Source organism: Candoia aspera, chromosome 1 (genome assembly GCF_035149785.1).
Source record: "Candoia aspera isolate rCanAsp1 chromosome 1, rCanAsp1.hap2, whole genome shotgun sequence".
NCBI classification, from domain to species: Eukaryota; Metazoa; Chordata; class Lepidosauria; order Squamata; family Boidae; genus Candoia; species Candoia aspera.
In genome coordinates this window covers 218,669,986-218,695,066 of record NC_086153.1, presented here as the reverse complement: position 1 = coordinate 218,695,066, position 25,081 = coordinate 218,669,986, and the positions used below count along the sequence as shown (strand labels likewise).

At 40.6% G+C, this 25,081-nt stretch overlaps 1 protein-coding gene across 1 annotated transcript in view; it reads left to right on the top strand.

The window, feature by feature from the left end:
- The window catches only part of PDIA5 (protein disulfide isomerase family A member 5), a 239,603-nt gene that overhangs the window by 139,729 nt on the left and 74,793 nt on the right, over positions 1 to 25,081 (top strand). The window contains exon 11 of the mRNA XM_063288786.1: positions 12,810 to 12,946. Coding sequence (XP_063144856.1) covers positions 12,810 to 12,946 — 137 coding nt within the window. The remainder of the gene's footprint in view (positions 1 to 12,809; positions 12,947 to 25,081) is intronic.

The following is a 25,081-nucleotide window of genomic DNA, read 5'->3' as shown; positions in this document are numbered from 1 at the left end:
CCTTTTCACAAGTCCACCCAAGATGATTAAAAAGTTCCTTCACCAAGAGAACATTTCCAACAGACATTCGTTACTCCATTATACATTTTTGATAACTTATCTGGAGTTAAATACCAATGATACATCATTTTATAAAAATTCTCTTTTAAGTTAAAATTTCAAACCTTTATTCCACATGTTCTCCTACATAATATTGTATCCAAAATGCTTAGCCCATTTAATCATACATTCTTTAACTTGTTCCTCTTCTAAATTCATCTGTAACGTTTTATACATCTTTGTAATAACATGTTCATCCTTTATACAGAGTTCCATTTCAAATTGAGTTGTTTCATTGACAAATTTAAAGTTCTTTATATCCACTTTAAAACGTTCTAAAAACTTGCACATGTGTAAACCAAAGACATGTAAAACATTCCAAGTCTAACAGTTCCCTTGTTTTAAGCTTCAGTTCACCCTCTTCAAAGATTAACAAATCTTCATAATTTAACCAACTTGTTCTCCCCACATTTTCTCTTCTAGCAAATGCTTCATGAGGTGACAACCACAATGGTACATTAGGAGACAGTCTTGCTTTATATTTATTCCAAACCATCATTATGGTACTCCTAACAAAATGGTTTTTAAAATCTTTATTAACTTTAACTTTGTCATACCACAAATAGGTGTGCCACCCAAATCTCAATTCATGTCCTTCAAGTTGCAATAACTTCCTGTTCTTCAAAGTTATCCATTCCTTCATCCAAAGCAAACAACAGGCATCAAAATACAATTTTAAATCAGGTAAACCCAAACCTCATTCTTTGGCATCTTGTAACAATTTATATTTAATTCTTGGTTTCTTGCCTTGTCAAATGAACTTAGAGGTAGCCTTCTGCCATTGTTTAAATGGTGAATCTGTCATCAAAATCGGTATAATCTGAAAAAGAAACAACATCCTAGGCAGAACATTCATCTTAATCACAGATATTCTCCCCATAAGAGACAATTGTAATTTTTCCCATCTTAACAGATCTTTTTTTGACATCATTCCAAATTTTAACATAATTATTCTGAAACAACATACTATTCTTGGTTGATAAAATCACCCCCAAATATCTAACCTTTTTTTTCAATCTTAAAACCAGTCTTACCTATCAACAATTCTTGGTTGGACGAAGTCATATTTTTGGTCAGCATTTCTGTTTTTGGTTTATTTACTTTAAGACCCGCCAATGACCTGAATTCTTTCAATTTCTTCATCAAATGTTCCACAATATCCAAAGGGTCCTGTAATATCAAAACTAAATAATCAGCGAAGGCCCTCAGTTTAAAAACCTCTTTTTTAAACTTTAAGCCCTTTATTTGTTCATCTCGTCTAATATCTCTATTAAAAACTTCCAACACCAAAATAAAGAGCAAAGGCGACAAAGGACATCCTTGTCTTGTTCCTTTTTGTATATGACATGGTTCAGTTAACTCATTGTTCACAATGAGGCTTGCCTTTTGAGGTGTATAAATTGATGTAATTCCCTGAATAAAATACTCTCCAAAGTCCATATTTTCTGAAACTTTAAACATAGAACTCCAAATTATTGAAGGCTTTCCTGCATCTAGGAAAATAAGAGCCGCTTGACACTCATTATGATATTGTAAATATGCTATAATGTCCAAAACAATTCTTACGTTATCTTTTAGTTGTCTTTTGGGTAAGAACCCACATTGACCATGGTGAATAAATTCCTGTAAAATTTTCTTCATTCTTTCAGCCAATATTGAGGCAAATAGTTTATAGTCATTGTTCAGCAATGGAAGTGGTCTGTAATTCTTAATTAAAGAAGGGTCTTGCCCTTCCTTTGGTAAAAGTACAATATTAGCTTCTTTCCATGAATCTGGCATGCGGAGCCTAACAAAATAGAATTCATCAATCTTTTAAAAGGTTGAAGAATCTGATCTTCAAAACAGCTATAACATAATGCACGTAAGCCATCAGGGCCTGGCACTTTTCCCAATTTAGTTCTTTTTATGGCTCCCACTATTTCAAAAGTAGTTATAGGATTATTCAGTGTTGCTTTCTGTGACTGTGAAAGTTTTGGTAAGTCTGGTTTATTCAAATATTCATCTATCTTCTCCAAGGAGACTTGTTTTTTATACAAGTTAGGAAAAAAAAACTATAAGTAGTCTCGGGGCGCGACTTTGTCCCCATACCGGAGCTACCACAACCCCCGGGACCCCAAGTGGATGCTAGTGACTGGGGACGGAAGATTGCGGAATCGTGGCCAATAATCACGGCAGCGCTGAAGGAAGCACAGGCGGCCTACAAAGAGCAGGCCGACAAGCACCGGCGCCAGCAACCGACGTTCCAGGCAGGGGATATGGTCTACCTATCCACCAAATTCCTGAAGTCACCGCAACCCTCGAAAAAACTGGGGCCTAAGTATATCGGGCCGCTTCGGGTAACCCAAATAGTGAACCCGGTGGCAATACGCCTGGACCTGCCGCATAATCTACGGAGACTCCACCCGGTATTTCACACCAGCCTCCTGAAACCGGCAACCACCTCTCGATGGCACCCGAGCACGCCACCGCCCTCCCCAGTGATGATCGACGGCCAACAACATTTCGACGTAAGAGACATACTCGACTCTCGCCGTCAACGGGGAATATTACACTATCTAGTAAGGTGGAAACACTTCCCCCACCCAGAATGGGTGGCGGCGCAACACGTCAAGGCGCCAGACCTGACCCGGGCATTCCACCAGACGTACCCCGACAAACCAAAGGGGCGACAAGCCGAACCGGCCCCTGAACACCCTTTTCCCCGCAGGCCCCCCCCCGCGAACCGCGCCCCCAAGGGAAAGGGCCCCCCAAGCCCGCGACTTGGGTAGACCTCCCTCCCCCCGGGACTCACCCTTCCCCCGCCCCGGGCCCACGGGGGAGTGACATTGGTCACCTATGCATGCCTGGGGGGAACGCCCAGGATGCACACATAACAAAAACGACGCACTGGGAAAAAAGATAAGGGCCCTACCTGAAGCTGAAAAGCACCCGACCAGCCACGCCTCTCTCCTCGCCGAACTGCACCAAACAAGCAGGGTGTGGCTGGAGCATGCGCACGCCCAGGGTGTGGCCGGGGCATGCACACTGGGAACACACCCTAGATGGACACGAGGTAGAAGGCGGAACAAAGGGAGGGGCGAAATCACTCCGGCGGTAAATTTAAAAAAAAACAAAAAACATTTTGACAGCTCACCTGGTAAAAAACCGGAAGGCCGGGGGGGGGGCACTATTCGGACAGGGGGCAGTATGTCATGAGTGCCGTTGAGCTGAAGACATCAGCACAACGGCACAAATGACAATAACAAGGTAACAGAGGAAGGGGCTCAAGATAAGCTTAGCACGCACAACAAAAACCACAGACCCTAGCTGGAGCATGCAGCCATCAAAACACAAAAGAGAGAGAAGGAAGAACAAAGGATAAGCAGATCGCGAGGCGCACCCAAGCTGTTAGCACAAGCGCAACGGAGATCGCCCAGCTGACAGCAATCACCGGCTGAATGAGGAAACCGATGATGGGCGATCCCGGGGCACCCGCTGGGGCCTCGCAACCCCTCACCTACCGGCAAGACAGCATGCAGGACAAAGGGGGGATGACGTAACCCAGGGTGAGGGGGCGCTGACCGGTGCGGGGTATTTAAACCCCGCACCAGCGCGTGCTCCTCACTCTCAGCTTTTTTCCGCAACTGTTTCTATGCAAAGAAATAAACCTGAACCTGCTCTCGCACGAATCAGCGTCAGTGTTTTACTCTGCAGTTGGCAGTGCATGACACCCAGCTGGCTTTGTGCCTAAGGCTGGACTAGAACTCAGATCTCCTAGGTTCTAGCCTGGTGCCTTCACCACTACCCCAAACTGGCTCTCTACCTAATGCACACATACCCACTATTCTCTTTTGGATTACACATGCAGAGCACACAAAAGGAGTAAGAAATATATAGTCAAAGACACTGAAGGTGTGAATAAGAAAAAGGAAAGGAAGCATCAGTAAAACCAGTAACACCATTTGTTACAACTCTTCATACCTGTTTATCCCTGCATACTATCCTTGTTTCTACCATGTCTATCCATCACTCCAAAAATTGCCCTTTATTCTTTAAACTTCTCACATCTCTCTTTTTCAGGATCTCATCTACTCCATCCACACATGACTTTTTCAGTCTTTTTTTTTACTCATTCACTTTTCCTTCATTTATTGTTTTGCATTGATCCTTGTTCATCCTCTCTGTATCTCTGTCAGCATTTGCACATCTTAATATTCCTTCATCCATTTTCCCACCTTTATTAAACATTCTACCAGGGTATAGAAATTCATCTACTTTCTCTGCTTTTTTGCTTTTTATGCAACAATTGTTCTCTCAAATTTCAGTATATAATCCTTGTGGCCTCTTCCAACCTACCTGTCACTGCAAATCATTTGGATTCTCAGTAAAAAACACAACACAGTCTGCGTATAAAAATACCTGTTCATCCTTAATGAATACCCATCAAACCTCACCACAAACATTCCTAATGTGCTTGTTCACAAATAAAGAACCAAGGTGACATGACACACCTTTTCCTTATTCCCTGCTCCTGTTCAACCATCCCATTTATTCTTATGCATGCTACTTTCATCATATACTACAGTCCTACTAGAATGGAGACAACAGATATATCATACAGATAAACAAACCACTCTTACCACATTCACAATCAACATTCAATTCCATATTCACCCAAAACTTTCCATAATTCAAGTTTATTCACTTTATCACACACAAATAAAAATTCTTTCTCACATCATGTATTTCTCAGTGCTCTGCTAAAGAGCAATAATTTGCTCTTGCCACAGCTTCCTAGACATGTTTAACAAATTCCCCCTGTAGATTTTGCATTCTTCCTTGCTACCTTTCTCTTTGTAAAGGGGAACAATAATGGCATTCTTCCAGTTGCCAGGCACATGTGCAGTTTTCACATACATGTTAAACAAGTCACACAGCCACTCCATGAATGAGTCACATCTGTATTTTAATATTTCTGCAGTCACACTATTTACACTGACAGCCTTTCAACATTCCAGCTGCATTTATGGCTGCTTCTTCATCAGTTTTTTTCTTGGACGCTAGTTTTAATAGCATTAATTTCAATGCTACTGTTCATACTTCTGTCATTCACATTTAGATCTATAAAATACTCCTTCCAACATTTCCTCACTTTAAGTGTCATCCCAAATTATTTCTGCATTTTTACTGTTAATTCCTTTTGCTCTTTGGCAGGGTTCCTTATTTAGACCTTTTCACCCACTTCCAAAACATTTTTTAAAAATTTCTATCAAAACTGCTTTGCATTTCTCTGCCACTTTAATCTTAAATCCACTGCTCTCTTTAGCTATATTTTTATAACTATCTCTTTCTCTTACCCACTGTCTTTCAGATTCATTTTTATTGCAGTCATTCTTACATGCAGTTTTTCTTCATTCACAGCCTCTTGCTTTTCATCAATCCACCAACTATCTTTTTTCATTTGTTTATTCGTTCAGTCGCTTCCGACTCTTCGTGACTTCATGGATCAGCCCACGCCAGAGCTTCCTGTCAGAAGCTATTTCATATTTCATATCCTTTTTCATATTTCCTATTAACTGTAATGTACTGTGCACCATAATTCTTTTCACTCTTCCAGGCAGCTCCATATCCTCCTCCTTTAGGTCCACTTTCCATGCATTCTGTTATGAATTTATTTCCTTTTTCATGAAGGGCTCTTATTTTCTCTTTGTTCAGTCATTCTACTTTAACCCTCCTTTCTTTCATAACTCCCATTCCTTTAACTTCTTTCTTTTTCTTTCATGTCTATTTTTCTCAAGATCCACTCTTGATTCTACTCGCAAATGTTTTGTCCCATTCAGAACCTCTCATCACCCTTCCTACCTTCACTCATTTTCTTGATCTTTCATCAGAAATATTTAAATCAATCATGATTTTAGATTTATATTAGTTCCTTTGCCATGTGTATATATGAATAGACTTACGTTTAAACAACATATTTGAAGCAGAAGTTTTTCTAACTAGATGCTCACAAATCATGCTCATTCTCATGTTACTTGGATTGCATCCAGTCAGAACATTGTAAATTTTCCCCCAAATTAATCCCTGGTTCTTTCAGTATCACCATTCACTGGACTGTAGCATGCACCTATCACCAACCAACAGATTCCTACTTTCATATGCACTACATCAATCTGTGACACCAGTTCATACTTTCTGAAATACTCTTTAACATTTTTATTTATAATTAAATCTACACCTTCATTTCTATGCAGATATTCATCAACTCAACTACGTTCTACAAGATCTGATGGCTTTGGTTCAGACTTATTACACTGTTCCCCTTTCTCTTAGTTTCACAAGACTTGTATATTTTTCTTCAGTTTCATTTCATTTGTTACTCCATGCTCTTTGTTCTTTTTCTTGTCTTGGATTCCAGAACACAATCTTTCATATGCCATGGCTGTTATCAGATGGACCCATAAATATTCATCACCATACCCATAGTGGCTGGAGGGGGTAAAAAAAAATTGACCACATATCAGAAGCTCTCCTGCTTTGTACAGAAGGCAAGACCTGATCACATGGTCATGGCTGCCATATTGACTTTTTTGACCCCCTTTCCCTCTGCAGACACCTTTGACTGCCATCATAGCTCTCATGAATCAAGGCTTTCACATTACACTTTTTGGTAAGATAGAGAATGTATATGCTGGGTTACCAATCTTAGTTGTACCTTTGTCACATGCAACTCATGTTAAGGACAGTATTAGTCAGTTTTGGCTCATATTGGTTAGTATGTTTCAAGTGGAACCAATGTGTAGCTTTACAGCAAGCATGTTCATGTTATTCTGTGCAAGGTAATACAGGTCCTTATTTAGTAACCGCAGTTACAACAGTGATGAAAAAGTAACTCTGTGACCAATCCTCACAGTTACAGGCTTCACAGGTCTCTAAAGGAAAGCTGAAGTAAGAGCATAAACACAGTCGTGGTTTCACTTAGCGATTGCATCACTTAACAACCAAGTTGCTGATCCCCATTTTGGTCACTAAATGAGGACTACCTGTATTTTTAATCCACAGAGTACTTCACTAGCCATCAAACAATTGCCTTCATGTCTGTAGTTTTACTAAATACCTTTTTAGGCATAGCCATTAAAGAACAGACCTGTTAATTTAATTCCATGTAATACATTTAAAAGGAAATATTAATAATTGCAGAAGTGGAAACTATTTAAAATATGCCAGGCTTCTTTGGGAATTGAGTGTTCCAAGGTCCCTGGTTTGCTTTCAGTACTTTCTGTCATGCGCTGCCTGCCTCTGAATAATGCTCAGACACTGGTTCGATGGATCAGGCTCTGGTTTATTCACAGCGCAGTTACAGCGTCGGAAGAAAAAAGCTGAGAGTGACAGGAACGCGCCGGTGCGGGGTTTAAATACCCCGCGCCGGTCAGCGCCCCCTCACTCGCGGTCACGTCACCCCCCTTTGTCCAATACGTTGCCCTGCCGGTGGGTGAGGGGTTGTGAGGCCCCGCTGGCGTTCCGGGATCGCCCATCATCGGGTTTTCTATTCATCCGGTGATTGCTGTCAGCTGGGCGATCTCCGTTGTATTGGCGCTGATGGCTTGGGTGTGCTCCGTGATCCGTTTAGTTATTGTTTGTTGGCCGTTAGTCGTTGTGAGTTGATGGCTACTTATCTTGAGCCCCTTCTCCTATTTCCTTGCTATTGTCATGTGTGCCATTGCGCTGATGACTTCAGCTCAACGGCACTCATGACACTTTCTGATTATGTGTTGGAGAGAGGGGTGTTTGTGGCAGAGATGGAAGAGACATCACAGAACATTTAAGCTGCTATTTCTTACAGCGTTGAACATTAAGTACCTTCAGCACCTGCTGTGCAGATCAAAGAGGGAAAAAATGTCTTTAGTGTTAAAGCCTCTTTGGTCTTTTAAGGAAGCAAGGCCAGTGAATGCAGAGAGGTTTCCTTTCCCTACCCTGAATAATGATGCATGCCTTCATCGCCTACAACACCTCCTTTTGCCTTTTGGCTCAGCAAGGAGGTCCTTATCTCTTGGTGACCACATGTGAACCATTTGAAGAAACATCTAGAGGTACTTTTTTTTCTTCAGTTTTCCCACGTTATAGTCTGCTAATCCCAGTAATATGCAATGCTGCCATATCAGTGCTGTGACAGCTACTGGATGCAGTTACTGAAAGCAAAGCAAAACAGCTGCAGACTGTTTCCAATGATAATGTCTGCTAACAAGCCACTCTGGGCTTTGGCTGACATTTCAGCCATCTAGAGTTAAAGACAGCTGTTTGTTCTCAATTAATTTCCAATGCATGTTTAATAGTTTCCCACAAGGAAAAATGATACTGCGACTTTTTTTCCTCACTCTGAAAGGAATCAATATTGAAAAAAAAATCATATTGAGAAACCATGCTTTAGTTGGGAACTAGCAATAATTATAGTTGCCATTATAAATTGTTTACAGTGTAAGCCTGGCACATATGCACAGTAATAATAAGTAATAACTCAAAGATGCTTTTAGTATGAATGGTCCAATATTCTGCAACAGTCAAAAATGCTGGAAAAGTATAATTGAACATTTTAATGTATGCTTGCCCTGTATGGAAAATAATAAACCATATTAACAACCTGGCCAGTAAATTCAGTGTGTCATCATTGGTGTCCTGTTTCAGACTGAGCACACACGTGCTTACAAGGGGCTTCCTGGCCAGTAACAATTAGTCAAGCAGAAAGGCAGCTATGCAAAGATAGTTTTAACGCTGTTACCTCATAGAAACCTAGAGAGGGTAGCACTTGAAAACTAGTTGTTTCCCAACTTCTTCCATCAAGGTTTCCATTAAAGTCTCCTAAATGGCACCCCAAAGAGCTTATTGGCTTTAGTAGCTCCCTGTCAGGCTCTGCCTGCTACCCAGTAAAACCACAGACACTAGTGTAGGCTTAGGTTCTGGTTTTATTTGAGTATAGGATGCATGCCCTTAGAAAAGCTGAGAGTGAGTGGAGCGCGCCGGAACGGGATTTAAATAGCCCGCGCCGGTCAGCGCTCCACCCCTTCTTACTCCGGGTGCGCCCCAAGCCCCGTTGGTTCCGTTGCCGGTAGGTGAGGGGTCATGGGGCCCCTCCTGTGCCTTGGGCGTTTCCTTGACTGTTTTCCCGGCCGGTGATGGTTCATTGCCGGGCGATCAGGTTGGTAATCTTTTTGACAGCTCGGGCGCACCTCGTGGTCTGGTCTTGTCAATTACCTTCTTTGCAACATTGTATCTCTCTCTTCCGTGCCTCCGGCTAGAGTCGATACTTTGTTGCCAGCACCTGTTGCTCTCTTTTGTTAGCTAGTTGCCTTTTCCCTTAATCCGCCCAGTACCCATTTCCCTGTATTGTTATGTGAGCCGTTGCGATGTCACAAGCATCGCAACGGTGATCATGACACTCCCATTCTTTAGGTGTGAAAACTTTATGCTTTGGTTAGTTCTGCTATTACTTTGGGATGGAAATGGGTATTACAGGGTCCTTTTAAGAAAGGACAAAGAAACCTTGGATTCAGTGTTGGAGCACAAGCTTTGAGCTAGAAGTCTGTTTCAAATCTGAGCCTAGTTGTACAGTCACTGATTCCCTCAAAGTCCCTACTGGTAATAATGTGATAACATTGTTAGAGGTTATGGCTGTTGCCAGGATAATTAAAATAATGCGCATGAAATGCTTTTAGGGCTTAGCAATGGGAAAGGGATGTATGAACCATTTGGTGTACAGAAGAACTGGTTGTGAGACGTCCATCTCCAAACCAAAACATGCATGTTTCAGGTGTTTGGGTCCATACACAGAGCAAAACAGGCCTTTTTTATACTGAGCTGAGGTAACTGCAGAGCAAAGCCAAGGATGCTGGTGGCTGAGTGGGGAGGCAGAAGAGTAGGAAAAGCATGGGAAGTTCAGGGGATGGGCAGGCTGGTGGGATATGCTTTGCTGGGACCATGGCAGCAGAGACAGCTGAGAGAAGGTGCTGGAAAGATGGGCAGACAAGCAGGTGGGATATCTTATGCTGGAATATTGGCAGCAAGAGCTAGGGGAGGAAGAGAAGGCCCTAGGAAGATGGGGCAGATGGGTGAGATATGCTGCACTAGAAGCTGTAGAGGGGAGAGGGTGGTCCATGTGTACCAGTCTTGCTCCTTGCCTCTCAATGTCCTAATTTCTCTCTTATCTGGAAAAGTAACTGGATGCTTGGCATAAGATCAGATAGTCTTCAAAGTAATTGGTGGAGAATGAGACTCTTTGTCTTAATTAATTTCCCCAAATATGGATACCCACTTAAGGAATTGGATAGAAAGAACTATGATAGGTTGTAAGTCATTTTGTTTTTTGTATTTGAAAGCTCTGGTAAACAATTTGACCTGGTTCTGAAAGACAATTTTATGAGCAGTTATCTTTAGTGACAAATGAAAAGCTGCTAAATAAAACAGAGGCATAAATAGGAAATGCTTCATTCCACTAGGCAACCAGTTTTGGATTGTGTTGCTCTATAAAACTTTATCATTACTGATTGCCTGGCAGTGCTTGCTCTTTCCTTCTCTTGCTACATTTCTGGATATATGCCTGCGTACTTCCCCACCTCCCACTTCCCACCTTGTTAAGTGACTGTTGTTGTTTTTCATCTGTAAAAAAAGACTATTTTCAGCAACGTTGGGTATAACAGAATGATATAGTTTATAGTGTTAGCACACTTTATAGTTTATATTCATTACCAACTTTTTATTGGATGGTATTTTTGTATTATACTTCATTGTCAGATTACAACAGATTAATCATAGAACTTGAGGAAATTAATAAGGCATGTCTCTTGTTCCATCATAAAGCCTTTTGTACGTAGCCCATAATTACCTTTGTTATTCCTACAAAATTTCTGTGCCAGGTGCTTCCCCACCCCACTCATCTTTTATTTTTATTTGTATTTTAGTAATTATCCTCCTTGGATAGACACTTACACTTACAGTTGTAATCGAAATTATTCAACCCCCATTGCAAATCAGGTTGATTGTCAAAATGTACAGACTTTCAGCTGTTTGCAATGAACAAATCAAACAAAAGCAATTGAAATAGCTCAACACAACGAATGCTTCAAGTGGTGTCCCCAAAGTCAACTGAAAATGCAACTTATAATGACTTCTCCAGTCTCAAAATTATTCAGCCCCCTGAATAGAATCCATCACAGCAGCACACATACAGTATGCAAAAGAGGTGTTGTCTCAAGCACACCTGATGCAACTAATCTAGGGCTTCATTAGTTGCACCAGGTGTGTTTGAGCTGGAACACATGAAATACCTGAAATGGCTAGGGGTTTGTTGAGTGTCACATTTGACTGCATGTTAGAAATATAGTATGGCTAAGTCAAAAGAATGGTCCAAAAAGGTAAGAGCCCTTCACAAACAAGCCCTTCACAAACAAGGAACAGGATACAAAAAGATAGCGAAGGCACTGAATGTTCCTAGAGACACCGTTGGAAGCATAGTTCGCAAGTTCAAAGTTAAAGGAACAGTGGTTACACTACCTGGACGGGGCAGAAAAAGGAAGCTGTCAGTGGCTGCAACCAGATTTCTGAGAAGGCAGGTGGAGAGAAACCCTTGAGTGACTGCAAAAGACCTGCAGCAAGACTTGGTGGCAACAGGCACTGAGGTTTCAGTGAGCACAGTAAGGTGCGTACTAAACACACAGGGTTTCCATGCCAGAACTCCAAGACGTACACCACTACTGACCCAAAAGCACAAGAAAAGTCAGCTCCAATATGCTCAAAATCATATAAATAAGCCACAGAAGTTTTGGGATTCTGTTCTGTGGAGCAATGAAACAAAACTGGAACTTTTCGGCCCCATGGATCAGCAGTACGTCTGGAGGAAGAAGAATGAAGCATACACTGAAAAGAACACTCTGCCTACAGTTAAGCATGGTGGTGGCTTGGTGATGCTCTGGGGTTGCTTTGCATCCTCTGGCACTGCAAACCCGCAGCGTGTGGACAGCAAGATGGATTCATTGAAGTATCAGGAAAACCTAGGAGAAAATATCATGCCGTCTGTGAGGAAGCTGAAGCTTGGGGGTCATTGGACCTTCCAACAGGACAATGATCCCAAGCATACCTCAAATTCCACTAAGGCTTGGATGCAGAAGAAGTCCTGGAAGATTCTACAGTGGCCATCACAGTCACCTGACTTGAACTCCATAGAAAATCTCGTGGGATTTGAAGAAGGTGGTTGCAGCAAGCAAACCCAAGAATATTACTGAACAGGAGGCCATTGCTCATGAGGAATGGGCTAAGATTCCTCAGGAACGCTGTCAGAAGCTGGTGTCTGGCTATGCATCTCATTTGCAGCAGGTCATAACAGCAAAAGGGTGCTCTACCAAGTACTGAAGATACTTGCCATGAAGGGGTTGAATAATTTTGAGACTGGAGAAGTCACTGTAAGTTGCATTTTCAGTTGACTTTGGGGACACCACTTGAAGTATTCATTGTGTTGAGCTTTTTCAATTGCTTTTGTTTGATTTGTTCATTGCAAACAGCTGAAAGTCTGTACATTTTGACAATCAACCTGATTTACAATGAGGGTTGAATAATTTTGATTACAACTGTACTTGTATCAATGTAGTGCATTGCAGGTTAGCATCTACATAATCAGGTGAATTATGGCCCAGGCAGCTGCTCTTTACCTTCTAGTCATGATCTACTGTGTCTGTTTTTGATAGTCCTCAGCCACCAAAGCCACAGACTCCTGAGACTCCTTGGTCAGAAGAGGAAAATGCTGTTTATCACCTAACAGATGATGATTTTGACAAGTTTATCAAGGAACATTCTTCTGTATTAGTGATGTTCTACGCACCATGTGAGTATGTTTTAATTCATACCCAGATTTGAACCATCTGCAGAATGAAATGAGTGGGTTGTACATAGCAACTTCTATTTGTACAATACAGCTTGTATTTTGAAGCATGAAAAGACAGAGCAGACAAGTTGTCTAGAGCATCTTGGGAAGGGAATTGGTTTCTGATTATTCAGATGTGACAAACAGGTTAAAAATTAGGGGGCATAATTCCTCAGAAAGAACATTTGATTGGAATCACTTGTTAGGTAAAAATTGTTGAAACACCTAAGAAGTTGAAGCTGTCATCTTAGGGGCAATGAATCTCCTCTGCTGGCATACTCAAAACTTATCCAAAAGTTTGTCTGTTAATAATTCTATAATGTTACAAAATCACCACAGCTATCCATAATTGACTTTGAAATGTAAATTCATGCTGCTTGCTGTTGTATTAGCTGCTGATCTTAGTTTTACTCCATGTACATTCACCCCTTATGACCGTTGCTGGACATGTTCTCCTTCACTGAGAGGTATTTCCTATCCCATTTTCCTGCTTTCTTGCCTCAGATTTAATTTTTTTAGTGCTAGCATTTTTATCATAGTACAACACATCAGAGTCTCTTTTGTTTTATGAATATCTGACATGATTTCTTACTTCACACCATAATCTTTACAAATAAATAGAATGGGCACCTCTAGAAGCAACTACTGGTCAAACTGGAAACAATGAACTTCATTTTTTATTTGAGAATAAAGTCCAAGGTCAGATTTTGTCAGTTTTGTGCAAATTCCACTGAATGGAGGTCCCTAAAATTGAGCAATTACTGTATCATTAGATATAGAATTCTCATAGAGAGGTGGGATTAGGAGAATTCCATCTTAATTCCACATTCCTTTTATAAATAATGTGTTTCTTGCGGGGTTCAAGACCTACCCCCCCCCCCACGCACACACTTAGTGAAGAATTACAGAGAATTCTCTAGCCCTTCCTTTCTTTTTCTTGAAATTACACCAGTAGGGATCATGCTGTGGAGAGGACCTAGCTTTCTGTTATGGTGGAGACTCCAGATTTTAGTTCTAGGTAATTGCACTGGAAGCTGTTTAAAACATACATTGTATAATTTGGGGTGTTCTTAGATAATATGGCAGCATCCAGGAAAGCCAGGAGCTACCTTATGGATATTAAAATGTTAGTAGAATATATATTTTTTTGCCTGATTGAGTTTCTACAATGAAACCCTCCCCACAAACTTTCTCCCAAATGCAAAGGCTTTTGAAATAGAAGTATAAATTCCCTGGGACCCTATTTAAAAACTCCAGATCATTTTGTTAAACAGATAGAGTAAATATTGGACAGGCTTTCCCAGAATATTGCTGATGCAGATTTAGAGGCAGAGTTAAATCATTTACTGACATTTTTTAATTTCAATTTGCCTGAAAAGCCTATTGGGTGCAGCTGGATTCTAGGACTGAAAGTTTTTTTTTTCCTGCACAAGCTCATGGGCTGCTGAATTGTTTTGTGTAATGATGCTTTCTTCTCCTCCCCAGGAGTTGAATTTCAGAACCCTCAAAAGTTTATTGTGAAGCTTGTAATGATTTTTTTGTGAATAAAATCTCTTGTATTCAACCCAGACCAGATTCCGCTATTGATGCAGAATCAATTATAGGGGTGTCTGGTAACTGGATCGATGTCAATTTATGACACTTGATGACACGGCAGGCTATTTAGAGTAGTATATTGTCCTCTGTCTACTTGTCCTCTGGATCCTTACTCAATTTGGCTTGTGATATCTAGCTGAAAGTTACTGGGAGAAGCCTTGACAAAGAAACTTAGGATATTGAGGTAGGATTTCTTCTGTTTAAAGGAAGTATAGAGAGTAAGGAAGATGACCTTGACAGACGTAGACCAGATCTGTTACCATAGCAACAAGGAGAAAAACATGGCTTAAGTCCAAAACAAACCAATCTCAATAAAAGTAGCCAGTCTTCCTGTGGGGCTGATAGGAGACAATTTTTAGACCACTTCTAAAGAAGTCTGCACTGGATCTTTTGGAGATCGGCAATTATACTTGAGTACAGGTAGTCCTTGACTTATGACCATTCGTTCAGGGACTGTTTGAAGTTACGACGGTGCTGAAAAGGATGGACTTGACTGGTCCCCAAAGTTATGGCTGTTGCAGTGCCCCTGAGGTCACATGATCAAAATTCGGGCACTTGGCAGCCCACCTGCACTTATGACCACAGGGGTGCTTCAAGTCCCCCAACCCATCTATCTCCCCTCCATCTCTGCCCTTTTGGCTGCCCTGCACCCTGCCCAGAACCACGTGGTTCTGGGGCTTCAAGAAGACCCTGAGCCACAGAGCAGCGCTAAGCTACCCCTGAAAGCCTCAGCCTCCCCAGACCAGTCCCAGCTGCAGTCGCCCCCACTACCATGCATTCTGAGACCCCTGCCGTCCTGTGCTCTGCCACCCCAGCTGACCTTCACCATCTTCATGCTCCTGCTGCTGAAGAGATGTGCACGGCGTTCACATCAAGAAGCCACTTTGTGCCATTTCGCTGGGCCATGCTGGGGCTGGGCTTTGTGCTGTGCTGCTTCCTCCTGAAAAGCCCCAGAGCTGCAGCACAAAGGGCCTTCCTTCCTGCCTGCCTTCCTGCCTTCATTACAAAAAGAGGAAAAGAAAAAAACACATATAAAGTGTTTTAACAAAAAAGTGAAAGAAAGAAATAGTATTTCACTTTTTTGTTAAAGCACTTTTTATATGTGTTTCCCCCTTTTCCTCTTTTTGTAATTAAAAATTAAAAAAATAAACAAAGGGGCTTCTTGGCATGAAGGGCCAAGCGGGGCATGCCTCATCAACAGTGGGAGCAAGAAAATGGCAAAGGTCAGCTGGGTGGTGGCATGCAGGGTGGCAGGGGTCTCAGAGTGCAGGGTGGTGGGGGTGACTGTGGCTGGGACTGGGCTGGGGCGGCTGAGGCTTCCAGGGGCGGCTTCATACTGCTGCAGCTCAGGGGTTCTGGGGCTGCTTGCCACCCTGCAAGGCAGGGTGCAGGGTGGTGAAAAGGGCAGAGATGGGGGAGATAAGCAGGTGGGGGGAGTTGGAGGCAGTCCCTTACCTTACTGAGGCTCGGGGCTGGGAGGGACCAAGCCCTGAATGGCTTGGATTGGGGTGGGTCCTCAGCTAATGACCCATGGAATTCACTTAATGACAGCAATGGGGAGTGCCAGGAATGCTGTTGCTAAGCGATGTGGTCACATGTTGCACATTACAACCACATCACTTAGCGATGGAAATTCTGGTCCCAGTTGTCATAAGTCCAGGACTACCTGTAAGAGAGTGGTAATTTCTTAACTACAGGTAGTCCTGGATGAAACAAATTATCTTGAGCTACTGTATTTCAGATAGGTTTTGGAGCAGGTAACGAGGTTGAGACTGATTTGTTTTGTCTGATGGATGATCTCTGGAGATTGACATGGAGTGTGACTCTGATTATTATTCTCAATCTTTCTGCTACTTTTGATATGATTGATCATGATATCCTTCTGGGAATAGGAGACACTTTTTTTCCATGTAGATTTCAGGCAATGTTACTTGGAAATAGTTGCTCCTTGAAATAGGCACTAACACATGTTGTCCTTTGGGGTTCTATTTTGTCTCCAATGCTTTTCAATATTTCCATGAAAGTCTTAAGAGAGCAGCAGATGATGTGGAGCTGGGTGTTGTCATTATGTTGACAATGTGCAAATCTGTTTCTCTGTACCATCTTCAGCTAATGGTAGGTTTCTCCTGAATGTCTGCCTGCCATTGGTAAATTGAAAATGAACCCAGACAAGAATGATTTACTTGTTATTCACTGTAACAAGTTACAATTCCAGAAAGATAGATCTCTGGAGGGGACCACACTGTGGCAGGAGGAGCAGCTATTCGGTTTGGGGGTGCTTCTGGATCCATCTCTCTCTGATTTCTCAACTAGAAGCAGTATCATGTATAAACTGTGTCCCTTTCTGAAAGAAAGTGATCTTAACATTGTGGTGCATGCACTGGTTACCTCCAGACTTGATACTTCTATACCAAGCTATTCTTTGTCTAGTCCAAATCTTGCAGAACTCAGATGACCTCTGGAAGAATTTAAAGAAGCCCCCATTTTATTTATGCTAAAAGCACTGCTATTTCTTCCCAGTGAACTATGATGTGCTCTGGTGGATTCTGGCATTGCCACTGGTTCCCAGGGGGAGAACACATTCCAGACTGATAAGAGGCTTTGCAGCCCAGACTCTGTTGCTGGGAAGGTTAAGAGGTTCAAGGTAGAACCTCTTAACTGCCCTGGAGCCCTTCTAGGTTATTTTCCCTTAGGTTAGTTGAGTAGCCTTAGTCTGGCAAGATTCTGTCTGTAAGGGGAGAACAATAAAGAACTAGAGTTGGAATACCAGCTCAGCGTGGTTCTTGACCTGGTTACCTGACATGTGCTTCTTGGTACTTTTAAAGTCCAATCTGGCTTGGATCCAGGCTACTTGAGTAATGACTCTTTTCAGTATGATCCCTCCTCAGCTTATTGGTATTATCTAAGGAGATTTGCATACAAGGTGCAGGCTCATCTTGCATTAACTGTGAGTTGTGCTTTCCCTATAGCCACCCTAGCTTTTTTTGAAATGCATTCTCTGCTGTGTTTAGGGTCCTTGTCTTTTAATTTCCTTTTTAAAATATCAGTTAAAATATGTCCTTTTGAATATGCATGTATCTGTTTTTATTTGTTCTTAATGCCTCTAATTTAATTTTGATTTTATGTTTTGTCTGCACACCAAGCAGTTCGAAAACATGCAAATGTGAGTAGATTAATTGGTACCGCTTCGGCGGGAAGGTAACGGCGTTCCGTGAGTCATGCTGGCCACATGACCCGGAAGTGTCTATGACAACGCTGGCTCCAAGGCTTTGAAACGGAGATGAGCACCGCCCCCTAGAGTTGGACACGACTGGACTTTACGTCAAGGGAAACCTTTACCTTTACCTTTACATAAGCTACCAAGAGATCTCAATAGAGATCATCAATAGATGATGCTATAAGTCTAATAAACAAGGGTAGGACAGCCTTCTTCAGTTGTAATAAATCAGATCAAATCTTTATTACGGTCACAGACCAACATAACAATTATAGTAAAGTTTATGGGAGTTGATCCAGTGCACTTAGAGAATATCACATTCGGCAAGACTGGCATAGGGTATCTTTTTATTATTTGGGAGGATTCAAATATGCAGTTGCCATCTCTAACTAATCGGTAGAGATAATCTGGGTAAGAATAATTACTTGAACTTATTGAATGTGTAAACTGTCCTTTAAAATCTTCAATCTCCTCTCCATCCTACAGCTCACAGAGGTCTAAAGTTAAGGTTGGGGAACCTGTGGCCCTTCAAATGTTGGGGCTGTGATGTTTCATGCAGTATTATTTTTCCTTTTTTCTTGTGTTGGGTGCTGCTCTGGTAGAACAAAATTAGAAAGGTTGTTCAGTATCTACAGGCCCATAGGTTTCCTATTCCCAGTCTAATCACTTCAGTCCCCCTGAGTTACATTGATAATACTCTTTTTTGGAATAAAAACATATTTATTGTCTTGTTGTTCACAGCACATTTCAAAAACATTGGCATCATCCTTAAGATCATTCATTGTAGTGATGCTATTTAATATTCATCCCATTGTGTAGATGAGGACTAGGGATTTCACATAGCATGACTTGACCAAGGCTGCTTACAATTTTTATACAATTTTTGTTGTTTATTCGTTCAGTCGCTTCTGACTCTTCGTGACTTCATGGACCAGCCCACGCCAGAGCTTCCTGTCGGTCGTCACCACCCCCAGCTCCCCCAGGGATGAGTCTGTCACCTCTAGAATATCATCTATCCATCTTGCCCTTGGTCGGCCCCTCTTCCTTTTGCCCTCCACTCTCCCTAGCATCAGCATCTTCTCCAGGGTGTCCTGTCTTCTCATTACATGGCCAAAGTATTTCAGTTTTGCCTTTAATATCATTCCCTCAAGTGAGCAGTCTGGCTTTATTTCCTGGAGGATGGACTGGTTTGATCTTCTTGCAGTCCAAGGCACTCTCAGAATTTTCCTCCAACACCACAGTTCCAAAGCATCTATCTTCCTTCACTCAGCCTTTTACCATGCTCCAAATATATATCTGCTTTCAGGGGTAAGCAACATTATGCTGAGTGCAGAAAAAAAGTAAGAATTATGAGCTGAAGAAATTAAAGACATGAAATAAGAAAAAGAAAAAGAAGCATAGCTAAATCTAGTTTACACCGTCACCATTCACTGTAGCTCCCTCTACTTGCTATCCCTGGAAATTATCCATGCTTCCATTTTTAACATTGCTTTTTGTTCTTTAAATCTCTTACCTCTCTCTTTTTCAGGATCTCATCTCCATCTAAAAACTACTTTCTCAATTTTCCTCTTACTCTTGACCCACTCACTTTTCCTTCATATATTTCTATTTATACTCATATAGCTGCCCAGAGTCACTTTTACAGTGAGATGGGTGGTATATAAATTTAATAATAATAAATAAATATTTTTTTTGTAACTGATCCTCATTCATACTGTCTATCACATCCTTCCCCTTTCTTGTAGTTTTACAAGCACACAACATTTTCTTTTCATTTCATTTCATTTCATTTCTTCATTTCATTTCATTTCATTTGTTAATTCATGCTCTTTATCATTTTCTCCTCTTATATTCCAAGTTACAGTCTTTCATATGCCATGGTTTGCCCATTATACTTTTGCTTAATTAAGGTTTTCATATAATATTTTGATAATATAGATAAGGTGTAGACTAGCTCACCAGCCTTAGTTATACCCATGCCAGATGCAGCTAACACCAAGGACAGTACCATGTCAGTTTTGGCATGTTTTAGTCAGTATGTCACAAGTGCAATAAAAGCTTAATTTTATCCAGAGATGCTTACATTCTGTCTTGCAAGCCAATATATTGTTGCCTGCATCCCACCAAGTAGGAGATATGTGCAGTATGCTCACACGCACTCAAGGACACACTCAAGATTATAAATCTTTCTGAAAAACACATTTAGAACACTTTTTGCCGGTAAAGAAGATGAGAGCTAATGAACAGTAATAAACAGCATATTTCTACTGGAAATCCCTTTTGTTGACATTAAGTGACAATAATTATATTACAAGATAATTAACAGAAGCTGAATATCATAAACCATTTTCTTTATGATTAAAAAAAATCTTCAGATACTTTTTATTGGCTAATTAACATTACAAATGTTACAAGATTATTTCATCAAAGTAATGCACTAAACACAAAGATTTGATTTATTATTATTATTTCAACCTTGGCACAAGTTAAATGTTATAAATGCATTAGTTCAAAAACAACAGATATCAAACAAAGACCAAAAGTGATGTCTACTAAGATATGAACCTAATTTCTTTTAAATTGGATGTTTTGTGAGATTTGCAGTACTGATTCATTTACTAATACGCAATTAGATGGTTAACATCCTACAAATCATTTGTTCATGAAGTTAGTTGGTAATGTCCTACAAATCATTTGTTTATTTTTGGAGAGCAAATAGATATGGGGAAATCTTCTGATTACAGTGTCATAGAATATTAACAGAACACAGATGGGATGGAATTCAGTTCAGACACACTTTGGGTTACACTGTTCTTTGAAATGGATCAATCAACACACTGTAGTATTTGAGACAGACAATTTGAAATAGCTGCATCAGTAGCAAAAGTATGGTAATGCATACAATTTGCTATATGCTGCCCTTCATAAAATCCCCAAATCTGTTTCTTATAGTCCAACAGTAGGGTTCCTGCTGCTGAATAAGGTGCACTGTAGCACTGACAGTGTGAATGAAAACAGAGCTAAGGCAGCTTCCACAGAAGGACTGTTTCTGGGAGATGTTTCTGCCTCATTATCATGGATTCAGCTATACTCCCAAGTCCCACTCCATTCAGCAGAGCCCCTAGTTCTCTAGAGGTATTTTTATGGATGCTCTTGAGAAAAAAGGATGGAGTGGTAAGTCTTGGCTGGTCTCCTTCTGTGCAGTTTTCTTTACATCCAATATAGAATAAAGATAAATTATTTGATGCACATAATTGTCAGCATATACACATTTGAGTGGATACGTGTGGAATTTTCTATCACACATAAATGATTACAACCACCAGTCAATTGCTCCTGGCACGGGACTATAACACTCAAGCAATGTGTTTCCAAGACAATGTGAGCAGCATCTCATTCTAGCACTTACGAAAGAACTAGATATCCTTAAGGCAGAAATGTTAGTTCTGTTAACAACCGACGATCACTCAGTTTAAGGACTCAGAAGCACAGGACAAAGAGTCTTTAGAAATATGGGAAAGACAGGAAGAAGAAGCAGCAAGTTTAAGTTGATGTGGCTTTAATAATGAATTGTACGCTCATGCAGCCAGAGAGGACAGCCCGCTGTTTAATATGGCTGCTAGCCTGCAATAAGAAATCTTATCTAGCCATGCCATATTAAGAGTCAGAGAGACTTCTGCTGAGTTTGAACCTATCAGTCTAGTTAAGCCATGTAAAGTCAGGGAGTGGGAGATTTATTGCTGAGTCTTGGTCCAGGGAGCCTGACATCACTTGAGAGCCTGGACATTGTAAAGCATTTCTTATAGACAGTAAATTATTAGAAGAGAATTGGATGATTCAGATGAAGATAGACAATGATACATTAGGCTGGTGGGAGTTGGATAAAGTAAGCTGAAAATTGCTGAAACCTGAGACAGACTTCTTTAGTGAAGCACTGTCTGAAAAGAAATGATTTTTTTTCCTTTAACCATCCTGTGGGAGAAATCATCATATGTTGCATGAGTTCCTAAATTTGGAATCTTGTATTGCTGATAAAAAGATGATGTGGGGTAGAAGACAGGAATTAAAGAAGACAAACAATATGCCCCATTTTTTCCTTTTCCTGCTGATCATTGATTTGGGGCAATGGGAGGAAGTGTGCCTGTATACCTTCCCTTAAGCTCACTCCATTTCTCCCAAAAGCATTTCAGAGGCAGAAGAACTTGGAATCTTGCTTCAGAAATGGTAACATGTTTAGGTGTCTGTGTACATGTGTGTTTGTGTGTGTTCATGTGCACATTTGTGGGGGCAGGGGATTCAGAATGACTGCAAAATCTACATATGCAAAAATGTACATATAAATAAATGACTGCAAATTCTTCAGCTGTCCTTCATTCCAAAAGCAGTGGATATGGGGAGAGGAGCACTGCAATTCACCTAAGAACACAACTGGTGTAGCGATGGCTTTTAACACTAGTCACACTTTTCTCCTTCCTTTTTTTCCTATTTTCAATTAATTAGTCTGACAAAAAGTTACAATAAATTCAAATGCTTGCAACTATTTTAAAAAAGTGGTTAGCTTACTGAAAATAACACTTCTGTTTTTTATTATTATCATCATCATCATCATCATCCAAAGCTGTGGAGGCTAAGGGAACTAAACTTCTGGGCTCCTTGCATTATATTACTGAGTAAATATGGTGGTCAACAGGGCTGATTGAAGTAAAACAGATGGATGAGGATGGTGGGATTACATGATATATAAGCCCTACTGTGGCAGAGGGTTATCTTCTGATAGTTAGTTCTCTTTTGACATGTAGTAAAAGAACAGAACTATCCAAGTGCATGCTAAAGTCACTGCTTATCAGCCAGTAAGATGTGTTGTACTGGGACTAACAGCTATGTTACGTGTCCTTTGTGTACTGGAAATCAAAGCAGGCTTACGGTTCACATAATCAGTAAAAGGAACTGCTCAAATAGGTCTCAAGCTGCTCCATTTTGTAAAAAAAAAAAAAAAACTATTAAAAAGGAAGATGTTTTGATTATGCTCTTCCAGCAACCCTAATTCTACCCAACTAATTCTGCATAAAACCGCAGTACTCCAAACCTTGTCCTGAGGTTTGTTGAAAATTAAGCATGTAACCTTAGAACCAGAAACTTTGTCCACTCTTTTCTTTATATACAGTACATGACCTAAACTTCTGCTTGGGAGCACTTTGTCACTCTGGCCAGAAAAAAATATGTGATTTAAACTGTTCTTGTGAGTCTTGAAATGGCAGTAACACACTCAGACAGACATACACACATCCAATCTTATTACAGCTTGGGTATGTTAGTCTTTGATAGGGAACTCCTAAAATGTGTCAGATGGTGTCTGGAGGAGAAAAAAAATGGAAAGCTATGCCAGGAGAATAAACTATAGATGAATATGTGAAGCTATTAACACTTGTCAGCTAGTTTTTCCCCAGTACATTTATATTTACGCAAATCATTTTTTGCTTAGACCTGGTTATGTAAAAATGCACTTCATCTTTCAAGCAACCAGTGGGACATTTCAGTCCTTGTAAGTTTCCTGAATATCAGTGATTGGATAACATAATGGGACATATTCTATTTACAATAGCAGCATTCCACTTTTTTAGATTGAGATCTGCTGTCCCCCACCCCCCAAACAGTGCTAGTGTGACACCAACAGGGAGGGGGCAGGCCAAGCCAAAGAAGTTGTTGGGGCCATGACAAAAACTAAATTTGATTTAATTTAATGATTAGTTTATTTTATTGAGTTGTGGTAATATCGTTTTTCATGGATTTTGTCTTCTGCCACCTTAAAAATTGCAGTTCTGCAAGAATGTTTCAGAGGGGCAGCAGAACTGCATCCCCCTTCTTCCTTGCATGTGAAAAACTAATCCATTCTATAGGTGTTTTCACTGCGTTGCAAATTCTAGGGCTGTGTCGCAATGCTGAAAATTTGTTCCGGCTTCTGTCTGTCTGTCTCCTTTTGTCTTGTATGCTTTGTCTTTGTCTTTCATTATTCTTATGGTTTAGTTGTTTATATTTCATTTGGTCTGAGAGGAAGGCAAATCAGCACAAACTTACATTTAAATGTGTTGCACAATCCCCATTTTCAGCCTCAGCATATTCTTTTTTATTTTTTAAGTAATCCTTGCTGGAATTTTAAAATAGTAGCCTGTAAATCTCTGTTAAATCAGAATCATCCAGAAACACATCTATGATGGCATAAGCTTTAATGGATTGCAGTCCACTAAATCATATGCATGGAGTGTATATGAATGTATGGATTCTAGATTACAAAAGTTTACATCATCATAAATTGCTTGACTTTAAGGAACTGCAAGGATATTTTTCCTTGCTAGGATTGCTAATGTAATTCTTGAACTATACCTAGAAAGTAACTGGAACGGTAAGTGGAACTAAACGTTTTGACTTCTTTGAAAGTAGATTACAGAGTTTTAGCATGTCAAAGCTGAAACTTCATGTATTTTGGTTTGGTAAGTGCTAGGAATAGCCTCATAAGCTTTGCATCCATGGGGCATAGCCTTATTTGAAATACATGATACTAACTCAGGGCAAAATGAATTTCTGTAATACACACATCAACAACTGCAGGACAATTCAAAGACACATAAAGGACATGCTGGAAGGAGATAAAGCATGAAGGGGACCTGTGGAATTTATTTCCTGATAGTGACAATGGTGCTCAGAGAGACAGCAAGACTTTGTAGAACAAAACAGTTCTTGTCATTTTTGTACTGCCCTAGACAAGCCACTCATCCAGAGAAGAGCTAAGCACCATTCCATGAATTTCTTACGCACTTCACAAATTCTCTACTGCTCCTCACTCCATAAGTAGCATGAACAGGTTAGGCAACACACAGAGTTCTCTCTTTGAAGGGAGGGATAAAGGGGGTTTTAGGTCCTCGATATATGTAGCTATAACATCAGACATAGGAAGGATGTTAGTGTCAAGAAAATAGGAATGTGTTCCAATCTCAAAATGGTGGTTTTGAATATTCAGAGTCTGAAAGAAAACAATTTTGTTCCAAATATGAAACAAAACATGAAATGGGACCAAGTCACGTACAGGACCATCTCTTTCCTTGTAGCAGCTGATACTGATGTAGACCATGATATGGGCATGGACTGTTTAGAGAAAAGAATTACATAGCGAGGCAGAAGAAGACTATTCACCAGTCCAAGCTTGCCTAGAATACCATGGCTGGACTGAAAAATCTGGACAATCCTTACATGGTAGCAAAGAGTTGATGCTTTTTGAAAGTCCATGC